General features: G+C 45.1%; 1 protein-coding gene across 1 annotated transcript in view; it reads right to left on the reverse strand.

The window, feature by feature from the left end:
- The window catches only part of LOC306750590 (partitioning defective 3 homolog), a gene marked incomplete at both ends in the record, with an annotated part of 310,757 nt that overhangs the window by 213,715 nt on the left and 69,542 nt on the right, over positions 1-27,500 (reverse strand). The window contains one exon of the mRNA XM_079234040.1: positions 1,474-1,639. Coding sequence (XP_079090166.1) covers positions 1,474-1,639 — 166 coding nt within the window. The remainder of the gene's footprint in view (positions 1-1,473; positions 1,640-27,500) is intronic.

Raw genomic sequence — 27,500 nt, forward strand, 5'->3', positions numbered from 1 at the left:
CCATACATCCATTCACATAGAACACTGGCTTTTCATTTTATTTTAGGAAACTCTATCTTGTTTGGATGATCTGGCTGGATCAGTTGTTTACTGTAAATTGATTACAGGGAGAAAAAGAGAAAGAGAGCGAGCTGGACAGCTGGAAACAGACGTGTTACTTCAGCCAGCAGAACGCTGGGCGAAAGCCTCATTATAAAACCCCACAAAAAACAAATATGTATTCATCATTTTTTACTATTAATACAAATAAAGTTGTAAACGGTCATTTAGTCATTCAGGTTCACCCACAATGCCGCGCCTGCTTATTTTGAAGCGAAGTATACAGCAGGTCAGATGGCTTCAAACAGACCGGTTTACTTTCAGATTGCTCCATTCTCTGGAACGATTTCCATAAATCTCCACAGTCTAACAGGCAGGTTGAGAGAAGCTTATGTCAGGGCTGGGGGAGTTAAGTCTACTGTTCATTCATGTGCATGTGTGTGTGTGTGTGTGTGTGTGTGTGTGTCCATGCCCATATGTGAGTTCTGGCTTGAATCTCTCAGATGTCTTTTGAAGTTTAAGACAGCGCTGCATCAGCTCACCGGTTCCACTTCACGGGGGTGAATATGTGGACATGAGCTACATCCGAGTCACTGACTGCTGTGCCATTTTCTGGCTGTGTGTACAGTGTGTGCATGTCGACCTTGCTCTGGCATGTGTGCTCTCGCTCATGCAAGACGGATTTTCCAACTGTCTCTCAATTCCTTCACCCCTGTCTTACGCCGCCGTTCCCTGGACGCACTGCGCCGTCAGACAGACACTCGACTCCTCACCATGCACCTGAAGCTCCGAGCCAAACCGACGCAACAGAAGTTTACTTTGTTGCGTTTTGGTATTCGGTATTGTCCCGTGACACACATGTGATGGTAACCTATACTCTTTGTGTGTTTCATCCCTTGGAGATTCAAAACAATAACATAACTTTATCTATCTGCTCAAACTTTATGCTGTGATGCAGCATCTCGGATTTTCATCCCGTACCGAAATTGCTGAGTACGTGCCTCTTTCTGTAGAAATGTTTAGCTTTCAGGTGTCAGCTTTCATGTCCATATCCTTTTAAGCTTTACATTTTGAATTCCTGCTGCTGGCACAGATTTCTGGCTCATTCTTTAAAAAAATGCCCAACACGGGCCTTTCTGCTTTTATATATTATACTCACATCCTAACAATGTCAGCTGCTTTTTGCTAGAAGGTAGAAAATGCATTTCAAGCTCCCTGATATCCTAATGAAGTAAAGTTGTAAGTAAGGTTGTTTTTTGTTGAGTTTGACATATTTTTGTTTTTTTTGTGAAAGAAAAGCCAAGTTATTGAAATGAGTATCTCATGGATAATGATGTGGTGTGTACCATCAACTTACTAATACATGTAATGATGGCTTTGTTTTAACACAGTACTGAACAGTTAGTGGTGATGTAACATTTGAATTAGACTCACTGGATCGCAGAGAGGACGGGGTGACCTCGATCTCGCTGTTGGGCTGAAAGGTCGATGCTGAACTCATGTCGCTGGCGAAGGGTTCCGGACTCTGCGTCCCGGTGGAGCTGGCACTGGTACCGTCACCTCCATTGTGAGGATCCTGCTCTTCATATACTGCTACCAGCTGGAGAGAGAGAGGGGGGGAGGTATTAGTGTGTGTTGTAGGGAGTCACAGGTATCTGCATAAGCAGCACATATGTCAGGTATGTGTCCATACATGAAGGGGTGCAGAAGGTATCCCGCCTCAGCCCAAATCACTCAATCATGCTGTAAGTCTTGCAGCAACTCTCTCTCTCTCTCTCTCTCTCTCTCTCTCTCTCTCTCTCTCTCTCTCTCTCTCTCTCTCTCTCTGTCTCTCTCTCGCTCTACAGCGTAATCTTGCAACATCTGCAGTCATGTAGTGTTTCGGGTTGCCAGGTTTGGCTCCCACAGTGAGCAGCTGCTCCATTCTCACAAAAAGGTGATACGTTGCCATGTTTCCCAGGCCAGATAGGGAGAGAACTCCCTACAGCATCCCATAATTATCAGAGTCTGACACACACACACACACACGCCTCATCACTGCAGCCAACTCACCCACTTAACAAGAGAGCGCAGCCGGGATTATGGGGCGCGAGAAACACGAGACTCTGTTTCCTCTTTCACCGGGATGAGGAGAATTAAGATCGGCCAACGCTGATTGACACGAGTCAAGGCTTACTAGTGACTCAAAACATGTCAAAACATACGGAGAGAGAGAGAGCAATAAAAAGCCTCGGATTACCACCATGGTCTCACTTTACAAGTTGCAGTTTACATCCATGTCTGTCCAAAATGTCACTTTAGCACATGCATTCTCGAGCGAGGGCCAAAGACGTATTTTGTGAGGTCACAGTGACCTTTGACCCCTCAATCCTAATCAGTTTGACCTCGAGTGCAAGCGGACATTCGTTCCAAATTTGAAGAAGTTTGCTCAAGGTGCTCCCGAGATTCGCGAGAGTGGGCCCGGCGTGAGGTGACGGTGACCCTTGACCCCCAAACAGCCCAAACATAGAGGATTACCCTCTTATTCCATCCAGACAGAGCCATCAAAGACGCACTCCATGCTGCACAGAACCATAGTATGTATATTACAGACGGAGGCCCCTTTTTATGTCTTTGTACAACCTGCACATCCTTGTAATGGAAGGCCACGGATGTGTGGAGAGCAACCAACAAAGCGAGCCTGAGTCGCCACTGGGAGCAAACGGCTTTCATGTATCGCGCATCGAATTTGTCTGAAGGCAAAAATAGCACAAGTGTTTTCCGTGTATTTGCTTGTATGTCATCACCCCTACGCAGGGAAATCTGCATATAAACAAGTTTAGAAGCCCCTGCTCTTCTTTTTGATTTAATTCACATGCAGAGGACGATGCTTAAGTGTGCGTGTTGTTTGTGTATCTGCTTCTGGATTTATTCCTTTCTGCGAGTGTACGCCCGTGTGGTTTACTGCCGCCGTAACTCACGGCGACATCTCTCACGCTTCGCATCATTAAAGCGGACTGCATCTCTGTTCCTCAAGACGCTTCCTCGCGTCTCCACGCCGTCTCGGAGGCGTGCTCCGTCACCGGAAGGCTTTGCCCATTTTCACTGTAATCACGTTTCAATCCGATCTTGGAATTACATTCCTCAGGTTGTGAGGGTTTTGTTTTGCAAGATTTCTCAGCGCACCAGAGAGGCAATCAGAGAGGAAAGAGTGCTAGAAAATAAGAAGGCTTTAATATTAGAAATCAGGCCGTCTGAGGAGGTAATGTGCTGATGGTTTGCTTAATAGCAAATGTGTAAATTCACGTCTGTTAAGGCAGTGTTTTTCAACCTTTGTTTAACCTTATTTTCTACAATAAAACAACCAAAAAAGTTACAAAATGTCACATTGTAGAATAATACAGCAAATATGGTAGGTAATTATTGTGCTACCTGCTGGCATGGAAGAGTATTTCATTACTAGGCCAGCCACTATATTGCAGGCTCAGATGCTCAACAATGGAAAACGACTTGCGGCAACTAAATTATATTTTTTGGGACCGATTAAGTGAAATTGGACATTTTCCCACGGCACACTGGTGGTGGAAAATCACTGTGTTAAGGCATGAAAGGACTCATTGCTGTGTGTCTCTGTAACCTGCCGCATATTCATATCTTACACTTTGATATCTTGTTTCTTTACAAGATGTTAAAAAATGATCTTAGGAGGCGAAGGATTTAGTTTGCGTTTGAAGGATGACATGGTGCTTTGGCTGAAAATGTTTGCGATAACGATGAAAGGCCTCAGACGGAGTGAAGGGTCGTCCCCAGAGGCATTTGCAGCACCGAGTGCGTGTGCGAGCCAATGAATCATTAGTGACAAAGTAATCAGGCCTCCCATTCATATGTTGCTGGGAGTTTCTTTTTTTCTCGCAACCTGCCAGCTGCCCATTTAGAGAAGTGGTAAAACACTGTTGTTGGTGTCGCGGCGAAGCGTGATTCCTTTTTAAATGCATTCCAAATCCCTCTAATTAGGTCCACTTCGCTCTGCCTTGCATCCTTTCAGCAGACACTCCAGAGCACTCTGTGCGTATCTGACATGTGCGGCTAAACTCATCCACACACCCTCCATTTCATAATCAAATGGGTCTGCATTCATCCCGCATTCAATATTTATGGGCTCTTGAAAGTGCTCGCGCCAGCGAGAGATGAAAAGTTCCCGCTGTGCAGAAAGACGATTTCTCCCTTTCGGGCGGTGCCACCATCTTTTTGCTTTTTCGGCTTCTTTGCTGCATCTGTCTGCTCACCTGAGGTTTACGTGACACGGAGGTTGAATTATTCCCCAATGAACGTTTTCAACAACACAGTGTGGTGCAGTTTAGCTCTGGAAATGGTATTGAACTGTGTGTGTCTTTATGATGCATATCATATTAGTATCAGTCAACTATGAGCAGAGTTTATCAACCAAAATTGAAAAGGTTTGTGTCCTTATCTACCGGGTCCAGCTGTGGGACTCTGCATTTCCATTGGAGTTGTTTGTGACTGTGACCAAAACATAAAAACGGTGCTAGAAAAGTAAGTTGGAAAGAAAGTAAACCTCCTCACACACTAATGATCAATACCATGTATTTAGTTTGATTATAAATCATGTTATATAATGTATTTGTATGATCTAAAGATGTTCCTTTCCCATATGAATGGACCTTATGTTCATATTCGAAATAATGCTTTTTTGTGTGAATTATTTATATTACTCTGATGAGGATCAGCTGGTATAAGAGGAAGGGGCGGGACCGAATCTCAGGTTTTGTTTTCTTATGTCTCACGTTAGAATTTACGCTAGAACTCAAGTTATACTTTTGTTTGTTTGATTCAAGAGGAAATAAATCGACAAAATGATGGAAATGGAATCAACGTCTCCTCTTCTTGGACCCTTTTATTGTGTGAGTCAAGAAACGGAGTCCCGTAACGTGGCACAGAATAGGACAAGGACAAGGAACAGGCCACCACAACACGTGTTTCTTTGGAGGAGGGATGGGCCGCCAGATTTGGCGCTCCTTGAGGCCGCCTCCATTCCTCGCCTCTCCGTCTGGGATGATGGGGCACTCTTGGCCGCAGGGAATACTGACGCAATTGTTGCTGTTGACGATGTAGAGCTCAAGCTGAAAACCATTACACAAAACGCTCTCCCCTCCGTCTGGGAATTGGTCACAGCCACTTTTGAACTGAGAACATTTCATGTTTCAATTTTTTCTCCTTCTTCCCCCGTGGCTGCTGTGCGGCTGCGGCGAGTTGTATTTCAAAGTTTTTCAAAGGAAAGGCGGGGAAAAAGTTTTTTAGCGATGAAAAAAAAAAAGAAACGGGAACAGCGTGGCTAATCGTCAAGTGGCGTAACAGCTGAGGAGTCAGAGCGGAGGGAGAAGAGGATAACGAGACGATAAAACACACAGTTGTATCGAAACCAAAAGGTAGGAAACGAGGAAGGAGGGAAGGAGAGCACATGACAGGATGTGAGTTGAAAATGTTCCACTTTCCAGTCTCAGGATAAACTCTGGAGCGATTTGAAAAACCTATTTAGCTCCTACCTGCTTCAGTTGAGAGAAGCGAGGAAAAGGGAAGAACCAACTGAGTCTCATTTCATGGGCCTCTCTCTCTCTCCCTCTCTCTCTCTCCCTCTCTCTCTCTCTCTGGGAGCTACAACATTGCTGCTGCCTTAAGCCCCTGGAGCAAGGCTGACACTCATCCACTCTCAGCCGGTTCCACTGTCTGTCACAGCAGCTGCCAATCAACCGCTATCTACCTGGAAGCCTGAGGGCTGCTGCAGAGAGGCAAGAGCACGGGATGGAGAGGCAGGATGATGAAGGGGTGAGGCGAGGCGGAGGAGAAGAAGGAAAAGGAAAAGAGAGAGAGAGTCAGAAGAAGAGGCCGGGCATTCTCTGCAGCCTAGGTAAAGGCGCTATTTGGAATTCAGCATTTCCATATCTGTAACGGAGAGAGCGGGAGACAGGGCGCGGGAAAAAAAAAATCAGAATCTCAGGGATGCCTTTCATGTTGGCCTCCTTTGATCTCCTTCTGGCTTTTGGCAGCCAGGGTGGTGCAGGAGAAGAAGAGATGGAGAGACGGAGCAGCTGAGGAGGGGATGAGGAGCTGTTTTGACAACCTCCCTCCATCTTTTTTCTCCCTCCTCCGAATCCCCCCACGTCCAGAACCTCTGATCTGCCAGGAAGCCCGGGCATTAGGATTGGCACCACTACAAAACATCCGTCCCAGGCGCCTCACCGAGCCCCTCTCCAAAGACACGAGACAACAGAGGCCATTAGTAGTCACGGGGCAGTGCCCCCAGAGACGTGTAATACCTGCCCCGCGATGCTCCGACGCTAATCCATATCTGCCATGACAGCTTTTTCACAGCCGAGTGGAAGGGACGGCTGACACGAGTCAACCGCGCGGGAAACCTGTCCGCTCCATCCACACCTTCAATTAAAGAGCACATCCGAAGCCGAGCCAGGCGACGTCCTGCTGTGAATATTTAGCGCGGCACAAAGAGGCAAGATTCATACGTATTCATTTGTCTGTCACACGTTTCCCCTTCCTATCCAGAGGCTAAAACGCAGTGTTTTACTAATAAGCAGTGATTATAACATAAATAATTGGTGGATTAGCTGATTTTTATTCAGATGAGTTTCCTCTCTCCGTCTCCTTCTCTTCTATTTGCGTGTGAGAAGGTTAAGCAAGGCTCTGCGGAAATGTTTTGTATTTGTTTTGAGAAGAAAAACGGAGGGATTGACTCTTTAGTCGATGTATTAATTGGCTTAATGAATAAGTTGTGCTGAGGTCTAAGCTGTCACACGTATACTGCCTCAGCTAGAAAACACAAACACACCAACACACACACACACACACACGCAGTCCAGGTTCCCCTTTTGCTTTCGATCATTTATCATCATTTTATTGCAAGGGCACCAGGGGGGCAAAGTTATTACAGGAACAGTAGCGCTGGAAACTGCGAGAGCCACTCCTCCAGAAACTCCAAGAACTCTGAACTTGTTGAGTAATAGCCATGAGGCCGCTATTCCTCATCCACACACACCGCCCATCTATCCATCCACGCATTCGTCCCCTCCAACAAGCCCCATCAATCAGCCACGGATCCTTTGAGCATCCATCAAAGAGTGAGATCTTTGATGGTCTATTGGTATGCAAACAGATCCACTCAGTGCAGCCCTGATAAGATACACACAGCCTTTCCGTTTCCCTCTCAGAGAGCGTGACCTTTACGTGGAACTTTTTCACGACCTTCGCGGCAACGAAACCTTCCTCCTCCCGCGAAGTCATCCCAGTTTTCAATATTTCATCCGCTCCTCTCGTCCATTATTTCTCTCACGCGGCGAGAGTCGAGCAAACCAACAAAGTGCTTAGTCCTGTATTTTTCCTGCTCATTAGGGCCATCACATATTCAGAGAATAGTTCTCCAGCACTCTGGCCTGCCGTCGCGAGCGTCGCAAATAACCCTGGAACGAGTGGCACCCCGCAGCGCCTCGGAAACATATGCATATTTCAGGTGCTGTCACGCGGGGTTGATGCGAGGGGAAGAGCGCCCCGAAGCCTTGAGATGATGTAATGCGGAAAGACGCTGCGACACGTGGAACACATCCTCCCGTTCAGAGAGGGCAGCAGAGGAGGGGTTACGCCAGGAAGCAGGGAGATGACAGGCTTAAAGGAATGTCACGCCCAGAGAAGCAAACGCAAGGCCTGAAGATGGGTTTACGCTGAAGCTCTCGCTAAAACAGGAAGTCATCATTTCTTTCACTTTTTAAAAAGCAAAGCAGCTCGCAAGGTGGGTTCACTGCTGAGGAGAAGAAGAAGAAGAAGAAGAAGAAGAAGAAGAAGAAGAAGAAGAAGAAGAAGAAGAAGAAGAAGAAGAAGAAGAAGGAGGAGGAGGAGGAGAAGAAGAAGGAGGAGGAGGAGGGGGAGGAGAAGGAGGAGAAGAAGAAGGAGGAGGGGGAGGAAAAGACGAAGGAGGAAGAGGAGAAGGAGGAGGAAGAGGAGAAGAAGAAGTAGAAGAAGAAGGAGGAGGAGGAGAAGAAGAAGGAGGAGGGGGAGGAGAAAAAGAAGGAGGAAGAGGAGAAGGAGGAGGAAGAGGAGAAGAAAAAGTAGAAGAAGAAGACGGAGGAAGAGGAGAAGAAGAAGGAGGAGGAGGAGGAGGAGAAGAAGAAGAAGGAGGAAGAGGAGAAGGAGAAGGAGGAGGAAGAGAAGAAGAAGAAGAAGGAGGAAGAGGACGAGGAGAAGAAGAAGAAGAAGGAGGAGGAGGAGGAGGAGAAGAAGGAGGAGGAGGAGAAGAAGAAGAAGAAGAAGAAGAAATAGAAGAAGAAGAAGAAGAAGAAGAAGAAGAAGAAGAAGAAGAAGAAGAAGAAGAAGAAGAAGAAGGAGGAGGAGAAGAAGGAGGAGGAGGAGGAGGAGGGGGAGGAGAAGACGAAGGAGGAAGAGGAGAAGGAGGAGGAAGAGGAGAAGAAGAAGTAGAAGAAGAAGACGGAGGAAGAGGAGAAGAAGAAGGAGGAGGAGGAGGAGAAGAAGAAGGAGGAAGAGGAGGAGGAGAATGAGGAGGAAGAGAAGAAGAAGAAGAAGAAGGAGGAGGAAGAGAAGAAGGAGAAGAAGAAGAAGAAGGAGAAGAAGAAGAAGAAGAAGAAGAAGAAGAAGAAGAAGAAGAAGAAGAAGAAGAAGAAGAAGGAGAAGAAGAAGAAGAAGAAGAAGGAGAAGAAGAAGAAGAAGAAGAAGAAGGAGAAGAAGAAGAAGAAGAAGAAGAAGAAGAAGAAGAAGAAGAAGAAGAAGAAGAAGAAGAAGAAGAAAGGTGTTGAGAGAAAGAATGGCGAAGAGGCAGTGAGAGAATATACAGAGCAAGCAAAGTTTAAAAAGATTAGAGACTCATCCCTTTCAAATCCACTCGGCCAACTTCTGGTCCCTGCCTTTGAAGTTTTCCTCCTGTGTTGGGGGAAATGAATTCACACATATTAGGGCCGCCCCGTGTGAGAGCTATACCTATGCAGTGCTGACAGAAGGGAAAATTCCTACTACGCCCCCGTCGCGCTCGGCCGTGTATATTAATACCTTATAACCCGTGGTCATGTGGACAATGCTAGGCCTATTCAGCCCAGGGAAATAAATAAACACTTCCCTTTTTTAAAGGCACACAAAAGACCTCCACTGTCTGCTACTTAAGAGCGAGAGTGAGAGGGGGGGAGGAGGGAGCAGTGTGTGTGTGTGTGTGTGTGTGTGTGTGTGTGGACATGACATATTCATGAAAGCAATTAGGGTGGGTGTCCATAAGAAAGCCAGAAACATGATGAGCATCTCATGGCCTCGACGGGCTAAATTACCATCAATCACCCGACACTAATTAACACCACACAGACACATGAAATAATGCTGAACTCATCGTGTTCCATCAACACGTCTACATTTTTAAACTTAATCATAATAATTATCCTATGCCATTATAGGTGGATACACAGAAATATATTCGTTTCATTTCGTCTACTTTCAATTTCACTTTGAGGCTCGACGTTCACCAGCGTGTTGCTCTACTTTTTTTGTGTTGCTTTGAAGGACGCTGTCGCTTTAAGGGCAAATGCACAGAAAAGCAGACTACGATGTCCTTTATTGATTTTAATGCCACCCTATCTTCATCTTGCTGTCTAAACAGAGTTGTTGAGGAGGGGGATGGGGGCACCTTGAGGTGTTGCACCCTCAAGTTGGTCTTAAAGGAATCAAATCGATGCGATGAAGCTATACCTGCTCCCTCAGTCTTCATCCACCCAATCTAATAATGCCATGCTGCCGCTGCCCTGATTCACATGCGAAACAACAGCCAGACAGTCTGTCTGTCTGGGGGCCGCGCTCGCAAACACACACCAAGAGATACGGGTACAAAAAGCGCACACACACACTCGTCCGTACACACTCGCAGAAAGCACAAAAAGTCACCGTCTGTGTATTAGTATTCCTCTCCCAAAGCGATGGCATTAGAAAAACCCATATTCTAACAGTGCCTTTCAGAGGGAAATGCCCTTCAATCTTTCATTGGTTATGCACAAAGCCAGGAGAGAGTAATTAAAAACTCCACATCCAGGGACCTCGGCACATAGAGAGAGAGAGGGAGAGGGAGAGGGCCAAAAGAAAAAAGGGAAAGCTTCAAACATTTCAGGCCTCCCTCGTGGAAAGAGATGGAGGGAATGAGGAGCAGACAGAGAGGGAGGGCCGTATCCTTGACAAGGCCATACATCCTCTGTAGTCAAGGCAGATGGAAATCAGGTATTTCATACCTTTAACGAGGCCAGACCGGATCATTAAGCAGAATAATTTCTGCTTTAAGATTGTCTTCTGATACATGCTGGCACTAATTACTGTAATGTTCTCTGTCTCATGGTGTTGGTGAAAGGATTTAGACAAAAGTCCCTCTCTGTCTTTGATTCTCAGGACGGAACCAAGAGCGGCAAACACCGACATTGACGAAGAAAGCCGAGGTACGTCCCTGTTATTATTCTAAAGTGTGGATTTAAAAGAATTTTTTTATTTAACCTTTATTTAACCAGAAAGTCCCATTGAGATTAAAAATCTCTTTTTCGAGGGAGACCTGGCCAAGACAGGCAGCAGCATAAAAAACACATAGTTATAGACAGAAAACACAGAACAAGACAAGTTAAAAGAAACTAAAAGCTAAGAGCTAAGAAACAGTGACGTAGAGTTAATTTAAGAAACATTTACATTTTTGGGAACCTGCCTCTATTTCTTTCATTTGAGATTTAAAAGCAGTCAGTGATATTAGTGAAATAATTTTTGCATATTATGTTTGCAGGGTAAACAATAGTGACAATAGTGAGCTGTGTCAGGTATGGATCCACACACAATGCCAACATGACACAAGGGATTGAGATTGACTTGTTTCGGTTTTGAGATGCATACATTGGTGTCGGTCTCCCTCCTGCGTGGCCTTTGACCCGTCACCCGTGACGGCCCCAGGGTGAGCAGCCTGATAGCCCGCGGACATGGACCGACAACAGAGGCGCTGTGTGTGCACGGAATAATTTAAATGCAAAGAGGAGCACTTCAAAACACCTGATGAATTTCATCTAATTTCACGCTGCGCCTCTGATTCAATGGTGACATTGAAGAAGCATTCTAGTGTCAACAAGCAAGGCATTGGTTTTAACTTTCCTTGTCAACAAGTAGGACAACAAACACTTGGAAACGTAATCCCACATTTACAGAAGTAGCTATTAGGCCTGCACAATATATATATATATATATATATATATATATATATATATATATATATATATATATATAGCAAGGGCTGCACGGTGTGTGACCATGAATCGTGACTCCCTCCTCAATGATTGTGTGTACAAAATGATGTTTTTATGATTTTATGATGAGGCCTATTTAGATATTTCGTCGCAACCTGTATGTTTATTGCTTTTTATGATGTTTTTGTTATAACCATTTCTTTCCTTTAGTGATGGCTTGTTATATCTGGCCACGGGGACTACGGTTGAAATCTAGCCTTAGCTAAGACTGACACATTTACCTTTGGGTTGATTGTTCAAATAAATAAATGAAATGAAATGCATTCTCTCAATGGATATTGATGATGTTAAATTAAGACAGGGGATGTCTTAAGATTTACTTATGGTTTTGTTTAGTTTTTTCATTTTTTTCCATTCCGGTTTTAAAAAAGAAAAGAAAATCCCAAAGTACGCTGTTTTGTTTTTTCCGATTCCGCTTTGAAACAAAAATTACACAGATTATTTATACTTTACTTTCATGAGATGTTCTATGTAAATAATAGAGCAATTTAGTGTTCCATGAAAATCCCTGAATTGAATCCTTTTAAATCCAGAAAACTTTGAATAAGAAAAAGGAATTTAAGTAACAACTGTGTGTTGCTGTTCTTAAAAAATGATGCAAAAAAAAAAAAAAGATCAAGCACTTTCAGAGAGCCACAGGAGGCAGATGGACAGAGTACCAGTGGAGCCTAATGCCTACTTCTCTTTTAGACTGTAAAATACAAGCAGGCACAGGCGAGGGGAAAAGGTCCTCGAACACCTGAGGCCCTTACATCACACACACACACACACACACACACACACACAGTCTGGTTACCACATCACTACCTGTCTTTTAGCTGAGCAGCTGCCAGTGTTGGGCCACTAAGCCGGTCAGCTGTCAATCATCTCATCAGGTGATGCTTGTTAGCATAGAGAGACATCAGCCAGCCAGCAAATGAGCTGGTCAACAAATTCCAAGTTACAAAGTCAGTCAGCCGGGCAACCAGTTAGTAACATCGTCAGCCAATGAAGTGCTCAGCCAGCCAGTGAGCAAACCAGCGAGCCAGCCAACACCCACAACGCACACACACACACACACATGCACACACACATGCACACGCACACGCACACGCATGTACACTAGCCGGTGGGGACAGCGCTGTCATTATCTGCCATCTGCAGGCCTGAGTGGCCGCAGCCTTGAGGGAAGGAAAACGAAAGGGAGGGAAGAGGATGTGTGTCCATGTGTGAGAAGAGACACGCTCTCACTAACACACCGAAACGTCAAGAAAACCAGAAAGAAACCGCTCTGTGCCTGTAAGGGAACACACACTTGCTTCATGAGAGAAAAGAGGACAACCAGCTTGGTGGACACATTACTAGGTATTGGTCTCACATAACTCTTCAGACAGAAGTCGGTGTTAATGACACTTTGCTAAATACGTTTGAGGGGTTCTACTTTGTGATGTGTGTAACGGCAGCGGGACAACACAGCAAGGAAGCTTCAGACTTGAGGACGCAGGCTACTGAGATATCGAGTGTTTCTTTCTGCTGCTTCCTCCCCGCCATGATGTTTCTGTGGCTGCTGTGGGCTGAAGCCGAGCGCATCACTTCACATAGCTCAGTACCTCTGTGGCACTAGACTTCTGGCTGTGAAGAAGGGCGCGTGTGTGTGTGTGTGTGTGTGTGTGTTATGATGTGTTGCATCCTGGAGTCTACCTACCATATATAGCATGAGGACTGGTGCCCACAGTTGGCCTTTTTGGTTTATTTTGACTGTCAGGCTGTCAGTGTTACACAAACACCGGCAGCTAAGACTAAAAGCAACTCAAATCTCAATGTATCTGGTGCGTGCTACAAAAACCTGTGCACTGTGCAAGACGCATCGACAGTGCAGTCATCTCAGAAATCCCCAAACCGTTCGCTCAAGCTTCACACATACTCTTGAATAAAACATCCCAAAGAGGATCAATTTGTTAGCCCTTCATCGCAAAGGTGAAACATTACCGCTCCTCTCCGCTCTGTCTCCTATAACACCGTTATCAAGCTGGCCCTTTCTGTTCTTTCCAACTGGAGGCTGGCGTCTTAGCAAGGCGGCTTGTGCCCTCTAGTGCACGTCGCACTCCAAGGACTGCCATGCAAGTAATTGTGCTCTCTGCTGTTATCCCACCACTTCCACATGCTCTGGCAGTAGAACAAAGGAAGTAGACGTCAAGGTACATTAAATGTAAAACTGGTTTTACACACGGGGCCGTTCAGTGCAGTTCTCTCCACATCCACTGTATGTCTCTCAAGAGATGTCCCAAAAACCTATCTGTGTTTTTTTTATTTTAGCCCCCTTGCTAAAGAACCATGACCGGTTGGCTACAAGTAAACTCTAAGAGCAATGAAATGAAGGAGCGCTCTTGTGTATAATTGGTCGGTAACTCAAACAAATGTATCCGCGCACTCGGTGTGAGAGGAGGGCCGTGAGCGGGGCGCCCCGCCCGGCGCATAATGGGAGGTTACGGGACGACGTGGGGGTGTGTGTCTGGGGAGTGCTGCTGAACTCCCGTAACCTCAATTATTCAGCATTAGGCCCCGCTATTGATTTCCTGTTGGATCGACTTACTGAGTCCCGAGCGTTGGGACAGTGACATGCCTTCCCTGGGAGGGATCTTTAAGAATGGACGGACGGGAGTCTGTTAGGAGGCAGAGAGGAAAGAGATACAGATCCGCGGGAGAGGAGGGTGTAATTAAAGATACCCCTTATCGAGGCTGTGATAGATGAAGATGTCGCGGCCTCGTGGGCTAGCGCAACAGGGGGGGGCTGGTTAGTTTGGCCGGACGACCTTGGGAAGGGAGGGTGACGTTGCGTTAAGGGCAGAGGGTTCCCATGGATGGGGCTCCTACTGAGGGAGGAACAATATTTATGTTAGAAAGGAAAACTCAGTGACTGTCAAGATATGCGGAGGAAGACTAATTGGTTGAGGATACGGGGTATTATTAGTAATGTTAAGGTTTTGGGCCAGTTTCTCAAGCGTCCATCGGTGCACAAGCTGACCTCAGTGAAAACATAACATAGCTATGCCCCGGCAGCTTCAGTGTTTCTCACACTTACTGGGACCAGCAGCTGTGAAAACAAGTGGCAACCCTGCTGACAATACTAGAAAACAACACATCTTTTGCATTCATGAAAAGAGGAATAACTTTCTCTTTCACCATCTAGGTCAAAATCTAGTCATCTGGAGGTCCGTCTTCCTCTGTACCTGGCTGCATGGTCAGACATGGGTCAGCTTCCAAATACAACAGATGGCAAGAGTTGCCTCTGTGCGGTTTCTCCTTGGCCCAACCTTGAGAAGCTGTGCTGGGCTGAGCCGAGCACTGATCTGGGCTGAGCCGGTATGGAGGTTGAAAACCAGAGGGGGGCGGGGGATCCGAGGCCCGCTGCCTGACAGAGCGCACGCTAATTCGAGGAGGCTGAGGTAGACGTGGGGCTTATGAGGTGTTGAGAAAGGTGAGAGAGTGCTGGAGCGATGACGATATCTTCAGACTGTATCTAGGGTTGAGTTTCTAAACCCTCACGTCTCTTGAACCTGTTTCAAGAAACTGTAAAGATTGCACTTGTTTCCATTCAATATTATAATATATAAACGTGTTTCAAAAGTGCATAAGTGAGAGAGCGATGATCTTGTTACACGGATACCTTGAACTTGAGATGAGATACAGTATTTGCCAGCGACGGTGTGTTTGAGGTGAGGGTGGGTTTAGGGGTGAACGGGGCGAGGTTGGGGTCTTGGCGAGTGAGTATGAATGAATGAATATATACTTTATTAATCCGCAAGGGGAAATTTGGTGTCGAGTAGCAGCAATTTACAGACAGAAAATAATATATCAAAACAGCAGGGACGAAAGATATATACAATAATAATACTAATAAAAATAGCTGAGATGAAAGAAAAGGAAAAAGAACAGAGTATTAATGTAGGAATTAAATTAAATTAAACTTAAACTTAAACAGTAGAAGTGCAAAAGTGCAAGTATGTAGTACGTATGTGTATATTAAGTGTGTGAGGTGTAACTAAACAAACAAACAATAACAAACAATAGGAGAGTGCAAAAATGCAAGTTATGTATGCAATATGTGAAGTGTGGAGTGTAGATAAGCATAAACATGTACAGTGATTCATCAGTCAGAGGATCTGTCGGTGAATTCGGCTCCACCTTCTGATGAACACATGATTGTCCGTAGGGCAAAACCAGAGCGTGTTCACTGCTGCCTCCTCTTTTGTACCCGTCTCCAGTCACACGGACGTCTCCGTCTCCACTGGTCTCTTCGGTGTTTCGCTATGCAGGTGCAGTGCTGCTGTAACGTGTGCGTGTCAGCGCTCAGGGGCCTGTTGTGGCCCCGGGCTCATGCCTGTCAACCTCCACTTTGCAGAAACCGTGTTCTCTTATTTTTGGCAAACACACATCCGTCATAATCGATTGGTGCAATGCTGCATTGTCAGTCAACGGCCCCCGTGATTAAGAGACGATACCCAGATCTTCCAACTATCGTCAACACGGATGCTATCTGTCAAGAGTTGGCTCTGAGTATGAGAATTATCAAATAGTCGTGAGAGTACAGCAGCCTGGAGGCCAAATTCAATCTGTTACACAACACATAACTTTGGCAGAACTCGCTGCATACGGAAGAAGAAGAAGAAGAAGAAAAAAAGTGTTCACGCTCCTCGCCCGGAGCTCAGAGGGATGTACAAAACACCAAAGAGATTTTCAGCCGGGAGATGAAGAGGGAGATAAAGAGAGCTAGATGGAGAAGTAAAATAAAGACCTTCTCAAGATGGCAGAGAGCTCTGTGCCGTATCGCACAAAGTGGCATGAATGTAAATCAGCCGCTGGATCAAGCTGTCAGCCGCAGTCTGAGGCTCTGTCCTCTCTCCAAACCACAACCTGAGAACCCATATTCTCCACTCGAGTCCATCCAATCTCTTCCTCTCTATCGCTTTGTGCACTTTCCTTTGCTAGTGTTTGCTTTCCTTCACCGACTGCTTTGTTGTCCTCGTCTTTACACAAGGTGTATTTCTGTCTTCGTCTCTGTCTCTTCCACGTTTTCATTCTCAGTCAAACCTTCGCCCGTTCACTCACCATCCCAAAATGTCTTTGCGCAAATCGTGTATATCAATTAGCCAATCTCAAGAGGGTTGACCTTTTTCTTTTTTTTCTCAGCTCCCAGCTCTCAAAGTTCATCATCTGAATATGGAGCTATAAATGAAGCCGCTGAAGCCTTACAGTTCATTTGCGCTGCGATTAAACTGGCAGCCAGGGGCTGACACTGAGTAATAAGTGTGAGGAAGTGATTATAGTGTGTTTGAGGGAGAGTTTGTTTGTCAGTGTTATTGCAATGTATACCTTTTTATCCCTTTTAAATGAGGGTATTCTATGGTAGGGTTTTGAGCTTAGGGGGTGGGTTTGGAAAGGTAAGATAAGAGTTGTCTCGTGCTAGCGCTTGTGTTTGGGGTTAAAGCTATCATTACTTATCAGAAAATAGATGTAGTCAGTGGAAAGTCTAGCCTGACATAGTGCCTCTCCATTATACGGGCTGGTTAATGCTGCCTTACAGCACAGTCTCTGCAACAGAGGTTAACTACATGGCGCCAACCACAAACCTCAGCATCCTTGGTTCATGTCTGGTCAAGAGTCATTCCCCTTCTCTCTCTTTCTCCCCTGTCATTTCTCTACTGTACGCTATCCAATAAAGGCACAAGAAAAAGTATTTTAGCTGCGATCTACTTCTGGACACCCCTTGTGGGAATTGAGCAATACAAGCAGGTGTGAAAGTAACTCAAGAAAAGCAATGAAACAAAAGACAGAGAAAGAGCTTGTCGCAGAAAGAGAGATTCACACTCCAAGTGTTTCTGGCCAGAGCGACACTAGCCTGCTGTGTGCCGCCGCCGTGCCAACAGCAGCCGGAGATCCCGCTTCCCCTCTGCTGTACACGGCTGCAAATCCCCTCAGCCGCTCTCAAAGGCTCCTTTGGAAAGTGGGGCACGCGTCAGGAGCCAAAATGTCCGCTCTTTTAGCAGGTGGACAGCTGATCTACGTAGGGAGAAGAAAAGCTCTTGGCGGGCGGGTGAGGCAGCAGTGACTTGAGGTGCAACAAAAAGCTTCCCAGGAGCATAATCTCCCCCTTCAGAAGACGTGTAAGCTGCAGCTTTCAAGGAACAGAATCAGCAGATTTCTCAGCAGGAGAAACGGCAGCCTCTGACACCCAGTGACACTCGAGAGGAAAGAGATTCCTGACAAAAACCTGTCCATACTTTGCTGAAGCGACAGAGAACATGAGTTCTGGGAAAGAAATCTTTGAGACGACATTAAAAGGAAAGCTGTTAACCAGACACTGTGTTTTACTTCTGCTCAGTTTTCCGTGCTGGTATTTCAAACACGGAGCTCCTTGACAAGAGCACTTCAAATATCATTGACTTAGATTGAGACACGTTGGACAAGTGAGTGAGGAGCCACTGAAATAGGTTGATCTTTGGTTTCAGTAATGGTTTGACACCGAGGTCTTTGTCAGGGACGGTTTTATTTCAGTCCATGCACAGGCCCAACACTTAGATGACAGAATAATGTGCTATTTGGAAGATTGAACGGCAATCACTGCTTTGACGTTTTTCCCATAAGACTGCGTTCTCACAGACATCGTACAACATCGCCATGAAGTCATCAGTCACAGTCATCTAAAGCGGCCTATTCAAACTGCGTTATTTCCTTGACCCTGGATCTAAAGGGTCCATGTGGTACGCGAGAGAAGCACCGGAGACCTTTTTTTCACAGTGAGAGACGGTCGATTCAAGCAGAGGTGGCCAAATGCATTCTTCCATGAGCCGCGTGACCATGTTTCCACCGCTCACTCATGTTTTATAGAAGGCGTTATGAATTAATTGTGAGCCTAGGGAAAGGGGCGACGAAGAAGACCATGGGTGAGTGAAGAGCCGAGGGCACAAGGAAGAAGTTTTCCTTCACTTAGAGCGAGAGCTGAGTGGGTGAGGAGTCAAACGTCCTTGGGAAAGCTGATAAGCAGCTAACTGTAAATCTGTACACGCTTTCAATGTAATGCTTATAAGGGCTCAGTTCAGGTTTCAGTTAAACTGTGTTGTTCATGTAAAGAATAAAGGATTTAGAGTAGGGACTAAGGGCAGTGGCTTTTATATCGGAGGTGAAGGAAGGCCGTTACATCAGGCAAAACACAAAAGCATGTGTGTCTGTGTGTGCATGCGCATGTCTTTCCTCCAGGGCTGCCTAATGGACAAACATAAGCCAGAACACCTCTAAACAAGGCATGACAGCACCCAGGCCACACTGTGCTATTTATGGGCCACATGCACCGTCCTAATTCACCTTTCTCCTGTTTGTCTCCTGTTAGCAGTCCTTCAAACCAATTAACACCTAAACAACCATTCAGGTCTGATTCCAACCGGCTGGATGCAATTAGAGGAAGGAAACATGGCCACTTAAGGCAGGAAGGGGATTTAAGACACTGGGCTGGGAATTGAGACTACTGTTGGTTAGCCTAATGATTGGAATGGTAGACAGTGGTTGCTGATAATTGTGAGTGCAAATCGAGGGTATAAGGCAAAAACAGATTCCTTCGTTGGACTCGAATTTGGTAAAAATATTTAGGCGTTAGGAATTAGGTGGACAAAGTTACATTAAAATGAATATCGGCTGGTGGTATGAGGGTCCTACATGCTGTTTCGTGATGTTTTTTCCCTTTACTTTAAGAGTCCCATGGGAAAACCGGCAAAGGCGGCACTGTACTCTGATCTCCAATGGCTCCGCCCAATCCAGATTATCGCTATGTGGGACTGGCGCCAGCGGTTTTGGTTGCGGTTGCCCCCTTCAGCGAGGTTGTGTTAGGCGCACCTCACTGTACTCATTAGCACGAAAACACAGACAAGCCGCCGCTGGTCTGAATCACGACCGCCGACCAAGATCTGAAAATGTGTCTTTGAAATACTACAGTAGGCCGCGCAGCACGACTCTTTGTGGAGGCCTTTGAAGACGAGATGTATTTGTACATGTACATGTGCTGCAAAAGTGTTTTGTTTTTTTTTTTAATGGTGAGAATGAATGTTCTGCTACCTGAAAAATACCATGTCTGTTACCGGCCACGGCATTCCTCAAGTTTAAAATGTTTATCATAGCAAACAAAATCACACAGATCCTGGATTTGAAAGAGGCCTCACCCTCTAACCCTAGACCCTTGTTTCATTAGGATAAACTCCCCCAAAAGGATAACCTCTGAAACTGGACAACTGGAAACTGCATATATACAGTAGATGGCGGCTCATTCATTCTTATGAAAGTTGCTCACTGGGCACTAATACGCCGAAAAGTCTGCGCAGGATTCCTCACGTTTCCACATGTTTGGGTTCATAGAGCATGCAGACTCGAGTCTTTCTCCACCGGAGACTGCTGCTGGCTAAGATGGTGAAAAACACATGAAACATACCGTTCTTCTAGACTTTCCAAATGTTTGGGTAAGGATTAGGATAATAGAGAGGTTCAGAAAAATGTATTCACTGTTTTACAGCTCTCCTTTTCCAATGATTTTGTAAGGGGAACATATTTTTGATGAATAGGGAAGTTGCAATACCCCGTTCTGTGGCCACTAAAGCAGAATCCCTCCACAGCCCACCTCCGTTACAGGGAGCTTGCTTCCATCGCAGCGATACGTGCAATAGACATCAGTGTTTACAATAACATGTCAATAGTAAATAATATATACAAGTACAGGGCATGAACCTTTACTTAAAACATAAATTAGTGTCAGAATCCCATGATAAATGCCTGTATTCTCATTTCTTCCAACTAAAAGGCAACATCAGACATGTAACCGGGCCAGCCTTCCCACTTCCCTTTGTGGGCTGTAAATTATTCATTCCAGCCAAAGGCCCATACATACAGCTTAACTATATGATGGACTAATGAGGGCTATTGATCGAATAATTGATTGCTTTATGCATGGCCTAACTGACTACACACTGATCCATTTGGGCAGTCCATTACTTAATATGCATTATTCAGAGCTAACCACTAACCAGTGGAGACTCAGGTATCATCTGAGGAATGAATGTCAACAAGATGATAATAGCAGTCAGGGCCACGTCGAAGCCTCAATTACTTTTTCAGTGCAGTGAATAAACACACCGAGTGGTAAGGGCAATGCAACCACTACCAGGTTGGATTCGTCAGTAATGACACAGGGCCATGAAGTCTCTATATGCATTCAGCCTGCTCTCCCACTGCTTTCAAACTACAACCTTGACTGCAACTTCTCGCATTCCCTACGACACTTTTACCTCCATGTTGTTTACTTGCTTGCTTTATCCATCCTTGACTATTCTGGCCTTTTACTCCCATGAAGATTGACAGATCCTTTAGTCTCCAGATCTCTGCCTTTTGAATAAGAGACGACAGCATGTTTGGCTCGAGTCCTACAGAGGCATCAAGTGATGTGCTCTTTGAGTTTTTCCCACAGATTTAGAGGTGAACCACAACACAAACGTCTCCTCTTCTCCTTGTCTGGTAACAAAACCCAAGAATAACCCCTCTAGAGAGTGCTTTACCAGAAGTAAATTACTAAACGCCCACACACTGCCTCTGACCTGGACTGGCTTTCTGGCTCGCCTGCGAGGGCTTGGGTTGCAACACAGCTGGCTGGCCCACAACAAGAACTTAGGACTCTGCTATTGTGCTCGCTTAGCATCCTTCCTGCAAGTGATGGTTCAATAAACCCCGGCAACACACTGATAATATTGCTCTTTTACTGTAAATCTGTGATTGCAGCACACTGCAATGCAGTCTGCTGTCTAACGGCATAACAAGCCAGGGTTATGAACCGGTTGCCTGGCCTACTTTTCCAATCCTTTTTTTTCTCTTTCTATTTTCTGTTGTGCTCTTCGACGTGCTTCCATTCCAGAGTAAACCATGTGCACTGACCATTTGACAGGAATGACAGGAGCGCGATGCCCTCCTGCCTTTCCTTTTCAATAAAACAGCACTTTGAGGTCTCTCTGAGATCTTGTTTTCTAAGAAACACAGAAAGATAGGATGAAGAGCGAGGAGAGTAGGAGAGAGAAAAAGAGTGAGAGAAACTGCGACTGCGATGACATACTGTGGAGAATAGAGGGGTCTCCGGGGGAAGCTGAGGCTGAAAGCATCCAAATCGACTTCCTAGAAAAGCAACAGTAGGGGTGAGTACTGCATGTGGAATGGGTCAACAGGGGCCAACTAGCCGGGGTCGTCCTGGGGTCATCCCAGTGTGGGCAGTTCAACTCTCACTTGTTAGATTAGCCTTCTTTTTTCCATTAAAGCTGACTTGATTGTAACTGTGTCTGACACTGTGACTCCCTGTAGCTGCTGGTCTTTTGTGCATCTACATTTCTTTGAGAGTGATGCTATAAAGGCTGATCTACTACAATGAATAAGTCCATATGCAGTGCAGTGATATTAAGAGACGAATGCAAAGAGCGTCTTTATTTGTTTTTTTTTCCCAACTATCATTAGATATCAAGCAGATTAGGAAACAATGCCAACTTAAATGATCTGTCTTCAATAAATGAATGTTCATTACAAGCCTCGCCTTGTGATTCATAACAGCAGTGAAATCATGACATGACAGTGCTTATGTGTGGCGCATCTGAACCAAAGTCGCTGCATAGCTTTGGCTAATAATCTGGGGAAGACTTTTCAAAAGATAAAACGCATCACGTCCAGGTTAGGATGCATGGAGACAAAAAGACACAGCACAAAAATACACGCAAGGAAATTAAATAAATTGCACCGATCCAGACTCAGGTATAAGAGGACGATTTAGTCCTTCAGAACTACATGTGTCCTCTCTCCCTAAGAGTGCTTGAAGACGATATTAAACTTAGCATTTCTATTTTTTTCCCCAGAGCTGACCATAACCTCCCCAGCAGCCTGATGCCTGGATCTCCTGACAGACTCTCAATTGCTGTGGTTATGGGACTATGTCTGCTTGCCATTTTGGTGATTCCATTGGGACAGAGCTAAATGTCCCTATTTATTGAGCTGAAGACATACGAAATGGAGTCCAGGGTTGACTCACATGCTCCATATAAACATTTGGCCTTTGATAATAGAATAGTTATTGTTCAGCGAAATGGCATCGCAAGGAGCACAGCGCCTGCTATTCATGTCCGCTCCACGCTGTCTCGGGTTCGTTGCTGGTTTCCTGCCAGTCCCTCGCCATTTCAGCCGGCAGACACACAAACAGACACACGGGACACTCACAACAAGCACCTGGAACCGTTCCCCTGTACCGGCATCCTTTATGAGCCAGGTTATCCACAGCACTCCAGGGTCGACTCGGACGCCAGGTCAGGGTTTGTCACTAATGGGGCTCGGTGAGTGCCAGGGTACCAGAGCTGCAAATCCCCCAGAGAGGCATCAGCCTGAAGGACCCAAGCCTCTAATTGGGGGAACCCGTGTACATAAATGACAGATTATGACCTATAAATGAGAATTTATGTGACCATTAGACGTGCCGGGTGATCCCGGCAGAGATGGAGAAGGTGCTCATTAGCTATGCATTCAGAATGCCTGGCGCTGCCTAATTAGCCTGATGATATGCAGGCTACAGACATTTGTTCTCGTTTCCCACCCTCAAACAATTTCTTGCTTGTTATTTCGGTGGACTTTCAGGCGCGGTTAGAAGGTGAACTGAATTCTTTGCGTTTTAACTAACTGCATTTATGTGCGATAAGAGCAAAAACAAGGAAAACCGTCGCCAGTTATTGTCGTGTGATAGCAATTCGCCTTCAACAGCTTTATGAGACAGGGAGCCCTCGTCACCCTGAGAGCGGATGAAGGGATTATTTACCCAGTATTAAAAAAGCTTTGATTTGATATATCCACCGGGGAAGGGATACGTCTAGAAAAACGCCAGAATCGATGTGCTTGTCCGAGGTTCTTCAGTTAAATGGTAATATCTGCGAGACTGATCGATGCGTTTAGGGCTTTGAGGGCAGACTCAAATATTTGCACATGAAGTGGCAGTATTAGTGCTGCAATATGGAGAGGAGGAGGTGGTGGTGGTGGGAAGGGTGAGAGAAACAGGCAGAACCAATGGGAGGAGGAGATGAAGACAGAACGGGGGAGTCTGTGTGATTGTGAGTACCTGTGTTCACACCACATACGTAGGGGTTATCAGAATCCAATTATTGACAGTTATGTAGCTTACAAGCTTGTATCATCTCATCTAGATAATGTATGGCGTGTGAATACATCAATTGTTTGTTTGTTTTTAATGAATTACTGCTTCTGCGATATTGTTTCTTGATCATCAGTCAGGCCAATAAAGTTAATGAAATGAGCCCGATGGAATTGAGAGATGTGACTCGCGCTCACTGAGTCGTGCTCAGGCAGGCCAACGGGGGAGATTCAGAACCAGCGTGACTGTGTGTGTGTGTGTGTGTGTGTGTGTGTGTGTGTGTGTGAGAGAGAGAGACAGAAGCAGAGGACAACTGTTTGATAACCCCCCTTGTCTTTGCTCCCCACCTACACCCCTTCATCTCTATTGGTTCTGCCTGTTTTGATCAGCTCACTGAAGGGTTGGGAGCTGTCCAAACAAAGCTACACACACTTTACGCAATTAAACGGTGGTGACAGACAAAAGGTGCAGCAAACCGGGTTTGTGTTTTATCGAGGCGGGAAAAAAGGCCTGTATCCTCTCTTTTATTCTCCCTTTGTGCTTTGACTTTGTTTCCTTTAAGTGATCAAAAGCATAACAATGTATGTTTTCGCCATTGGGTAAAATAACCCAAAATAGGCAGTAAGGAGCGGATCATCAACCGGACAAACCACAACTCCATACATGAAATAAACATTCACCTGTTGATCTGAGAAGGAAATGTATACAAAGCTATAACATACTAGTAAGTGAGATATCAGTATATAGGCAATAAGGGAGGCTAAAGGATGCACATGTTAAGAGGAATCTAATTGACGTAAATGCACACCAAAGGGGCGTTTTAATGTTGCAGTGTGAATGTAATCCATATCTAGACAGGAGCAATGCAACAGTTCTAATACCAGGTGTACAGGGAGTCTTTCTCCATCTCCACTGCTCTCTCGTTGGCTCTGCCTCCTCGTGTTTCTCTCTTTCTTCAGCTAACAATGCCAGAGTGTATTTCTCTTTGAGGAGGCTGCTTGAGTTCCCATCGGGCACGAGGGCGGCGGGGTGGAGATGGAGGCATTGGCCGTGCGAGACGGCGACATCGGACGGGGCGAGCCTATTAGCGCACTTCACAGCTGGTCTACTCTCTCTCTCACACACACTCACAAACACAATGGTCTTCAAGAGACCCATTGAAGGCTGCTAGATTGAAGGAGAGGAGGGAAAGAAAGATGGCGTGGTCGTCCTCTGAGCTCTCATTAAAAGTGTCTTAAAAGCTGCCAGAGGCTGGATGAGGGGGTGAGAGACGGCGTCCATCAATTAGAGGGAAATGAGGTGGAGGACGAGAGGTGGAGAAGGTGTGTGTGTGTGCATGTGCGGGGAAAACAGCGAGGCAGTGTAACCACAAACTGGTCAACCCAATTGGGAGCGAGGGAGCAAAACAAATGAATAAGATCTATTGTTACTGCAGCTCTGGCCGGCTGAGGAAAGGTCTCTTCTCCAGCAAAAGGAGTTCCAGAAAGCCATAACACTTTGCAAGAGTTTCACATTCACATTTAGTTTGGTTCATTACACCCGAGAGCCCAGAGCTCACGCGGACAAAGAGAGAGAGAATCCGCAGAACACTACTGACGGAGTTTGTGACCGACCGAGGTGAAACAAAGACAAAGATGCTTTTATCAAGTCGCATTAAGCGAAACTCTTTCTGTTTTATTGTCGTCTCCGAGGCGATGCTCTGATTTAGACTGAAAAGTGCCAAAGCTCTCACTCCTGCCGGCAGGTGCTTGAAGTGCCAATGACACTGAAATACTTTGAATACATTACAGTAGTGTGTTCTTCATTCTTTTCACTTGTATGATCATACCTCTCATTCTGTCCTGCTTATCATTACGTCAAGGCAATGACAGCAGGGAGACTGTTTCATGTCCTTTTATTGGAGGAGCTTGAGGTTGTAAAACATCTTGCTGGAGAGATAGTGAAGTCTAAAGTAAGCTGGTGTCGTACAAATCTTTAGAAGGCTTTATTCTTTTCTACTTTAAATCTACGAGAGAAAGATTGGTTTAAATGTTTGTGATTTTCTTGAACTAGGGAACATTAAATGAATTACCTTTCTTACGAAAGGATAATGTTTTTATCTGGTGTGTCTATGTATTTTGTCATATCACCGCAAACTACACGTAGAAGTACAATGTTGACTAAGTGTTTCACAACATAGTTATAGTACATTTGGAACATGCTATCATTAGTGTTGATTTACTGTGAAATTAATCCGTTGCTGGAAGTTGATGACAAGCCTTTTGGGCGATACATACATTGATTTGGATCATGTAGTGTGCAGAAGAGGGCACTGGGGTTGATGACATTTGTCTGATATTACTGGATTGTTGACGCTTCTAAGCTCCTTAAGCTGCATTAAAATGTTACACAGCCGCTAATGTTGCCATTGACTGCTGGCCAACAGCTTGTGTGAGGTCCACTTATCATACACACTGATGTTGGAAAACAGCTTGTTCTGCTAAACTGAATGTAGATGAGAAATCCCCAATGACAAAAGAATAAATACAAATGTAGAACGTTAGAATCTGCTGCACGTCTGGTTTGCTTCCTCAGACATTTCAAAGAAAGGTACTTAAACCTTTAAGCCCCGCAGACCCTATGTAGGGTCTTTTTTCGAGGTTCACCGTGTTCAAGTAGTCGTATGAACCCCAAATTATCTATAATACTTTATTATTTTATTTTTTTACTTTAAAATATACTTTATTATTATTTTTTTAAATTTTTTTTAATCAGCATGATCTAAGCAAGATTGGCCGAAAATGCTTTTCGAGCGGTTTCCGACATGTTCAAAATGTGTGCTTTCAGACCCTTTCCAAGGTCCCGCATACTAATAACACACATTTTTGGAAAGAACAGGCCCTAAGGAACTCAGATCACATAAAACCACAGAAAAACAAAGTGTCTGCAATAAACCCAGATCTGCAATAAAACCACAGAAAAACAAAGTGTTGGGGTGATTCGAAGGTTTTATAGAAAAAAAACCTGTGTAAATCGGTTCAGAAATGGAAAAGTTAAAAGTTTTATGAGAAAACTACATTCCCCATAGGCATGCCCGGATGTGTGGAAGCGTGGGGCTTATAGCAGTTGATCATCAATGGATCGTTATGATCTGAATGCGGTACCGGTGTAATTAATAGTAACATTTAAGACTATCACTGAGAAGATTGGCTTCTAAACTGCGTCTTGTGAACCCAACATGTCGCACTGGAAACCTGTAAAACAGGAAAAGCCTGCAGCTCTTCCAAAGTAAAAGAAGCTGGAAACGTCAGATGGTGTGTAGAAGATTAAATTCTGCTACATTAATCTGCTTTCATATGGAGATCAATTTCAACATCACAATAGGCCTTTCAGAAGAGGCATGTTGGCACGGCACAGTGGAAAAAGCACGGGTGTAAATAATACCATTAATTCATATTATTTGTTTCGGTTTCTGGCTGCACTTGAACACGGACATGTGACAGAGCCATCGTTAATGCTATTAGTAAAAAAAAACTATTTTCTACTATGACAAATCAATTGTCTGCTGTGGAAAAGAATGAATCAATTACATCAAAAAACGTCAAATGTGTCTCAAGTAGTGTCAGATGTAAGAAAGAACAGTTAGTGTGTGTTACCCCAGTTGTATCTGAACCAGTTTCCACTTGAAATCAGACCTGCTCCCACAGTCCCTGTCAAAGAAGTAGCTATTTATAGCTGGTCTGACTCCTGTCCTTCATGGCCTCCATCAATCACGCAGGTTCCTGGAGCCCCCCGAGCCCCAAGGAGGACCGGGCTGCATACAGTACTGTGCACCAGTAGGTAGTCTGGTCGATCCTGCAGACCACTGCTATTGTTAGGTGGATGTTTCCTTCTCTGTTCAGGTTCATTACAGAAATGTAGTCCGACATAAAACAAGTACCTGCAAGCAAGTGTCTTCACTTGTTGTCTATGTAGTGTAC

Source organism: Taurulus bubalis (assembly GCF_910589615.1).
Source record: "Taurulus bubalis genome assembly, chromosome: 18".
Lineage (NCBI taxonomy): Eukaryota > Metazoa > Chordata > Actinopteri > Perciformes > Cottidae > Taurulus > Taurulus bubalis.